Source organism: Arachis duranensis, chromosome 5 (genome assembly GCF_000817695.3).
Source record: "Arachis duranensis cultivar V14167 chromosome 5, aradu.V14167.gnm2.J7QH, whole genome shotgun sequence".
NCBI classification, from domain to species: Eukaryota; Viridiplantae; Streptophyta; class Magnoliopsida; order Fabales; family Fabaceae; genus Arachis; species Arachis duranensis.
This window is the reverse complement of record NC_029776.3, coordinates 98,309,559-98,311,148: the sequence shown is the minus strand read 5'-3', so window position 1 is coordinate 98,311,148 and position 1,590 is coordinate 98,309,559. Positions and strand designations below refer to the sequence as shown.

Here is a 1,590-nt window from a genome sequence, read left to right as displayed (position 1 = left end):
AGAATATGCAAATTAGTCCTTGAGCACACAACATCAGAGTTCATCATAACTCAATATTTTCATTATTTTGGCAGAAAGCTATGGCCAGGAGCCCATGAATCTGATCAGTTTAGCAGCTTAGATTAAAACGTTTATGAAAACTTTTTTGCTGAAATTTTCGTTTTCATTTAATTTATACTAGCTAGTAATAAGTAAATAAATTACTTATGCCTTAAAAAGTTTTATTTTTATAAATTTTTGTTTTCTTTTAATCTTATTTTAACCAATCTTTCTTAATAATTTTGGGCTTTTGGTACAAAGAGTTTTCTTAATAAAACTCAACTAATGATCTTTTAGAGTAATTTTCTCAAAAAGGAAAATTGCATGGGATCAGTTATATGTTGTTGAAGCTTATCTTGTGTTATCTAATAAGGATAATACACCGTCTTTGTAATTGTTTTCTATATCAACATCAATATATATGTTAAAGTTTCTGGTATACACTCTCTTTATAATTTAAACAGCTTTCATTGGAGCTGTATTCATTTATGTCTACCATACATTTACATCTACATTCTTTTGAGAATTTACTGTTTTACAGTTTTGCAAGAGAGGAACATGTTCATGCTCAGTAGTTGGTGATTCATGGCTTCCAACAACTTCTTCCTCCTTCTCCTCTGTTGCTTTGCCCCACATTACAGTGTAAAATCCAATTGATATTACAGTAGCTCCAATTATGCTGCATAATTCAGAGACCATCATGTTATGAAAATAAAAAAAATGGGTTAATAGCCTCATACTATAGGAAAATTTCCAAGTATTCCGGAAATAACGGCGTTCCAGTGATTTTAGCCATTGATTTCACCTATGTATTTATTTTATGACTAAGATTAACTGCTATAATTATTGAAACACTAATATTTCTGGTATACTTGAAACTCTTTCCATATTATTATATCATTATAGTTTTCTTTTAATGTATATGTGTGTGACAGTAATGTCTCAGAATCAGTAGAAAATTTTGATATAAAATCCAAAAAATACAAATAAAATATAAGAAAAAAAAAAGATTTTGCTTAGCTTCATTCTATATATTCAACCAGGGAAATATGGGAAAAATTCAAGAAGCAGAGCGGTGCATGAAGGATTCTTCATTAAGGATTCTTCACCAATGTTTCTCTTAAGGATATGTTGGCTAAAAACTGAGGTGAAAATTTCATGGATGAGTTCTGCCTGATGCAAAGTTTCCAATACATTTTTACTGGGTTTAAAATACCAACTCAAAATGCCTGTAATGTGTGCATAACATTTTTGAATTTTATATCCACGGCTATATTTTTGGCCTAATATTTAGTTGTTAATCTAACATATTCTCAACACTCTTCTTTGAAATCACTGTAACATACATGTTCTGATTCACTCTTTGATGATTTAAAAACAATAATACTACGTGTATATAAAAAAACAGCCATCCATTCGAATACATATTGAAATATAAAATACACATTAAAAAAGAAGTTGAACAACACGTATTTATACACATATACTTTGTAGCTGATTTTTGGTGTGCAAGTAGCGTTTTTTTTTTTCATCAAATTCAAACACAAAATT

The 1,590-nt window shown here is 29.1% G+C and overlaps 1 protein-coding gene across 1 annotated transcript in view; it reads right to left on the bottom strand.

The window, feature by feature from the left end:
• Positions 1 to 426: 426 nt before the first annotated feature.
• LOC107490809 (WAT1-related protein At5g40240) overlaps positions 427 to 1,590 on the bottom strand; it is a 2,970-nt gene continuing 1,806 nt past the window's right edge. Inside the window, exon 7 of the mRNA XM_016111621.3 lies at positions 427 to 718. Within this exon, the coding sequence (XP_015967107.3) occupies positions 532 to 718 (187 nt within the window). The 3' untranslated portion in view covers positions 427 to 531. The remainder of the gene's footprint in view (positions 719 to 1,590) is intronic.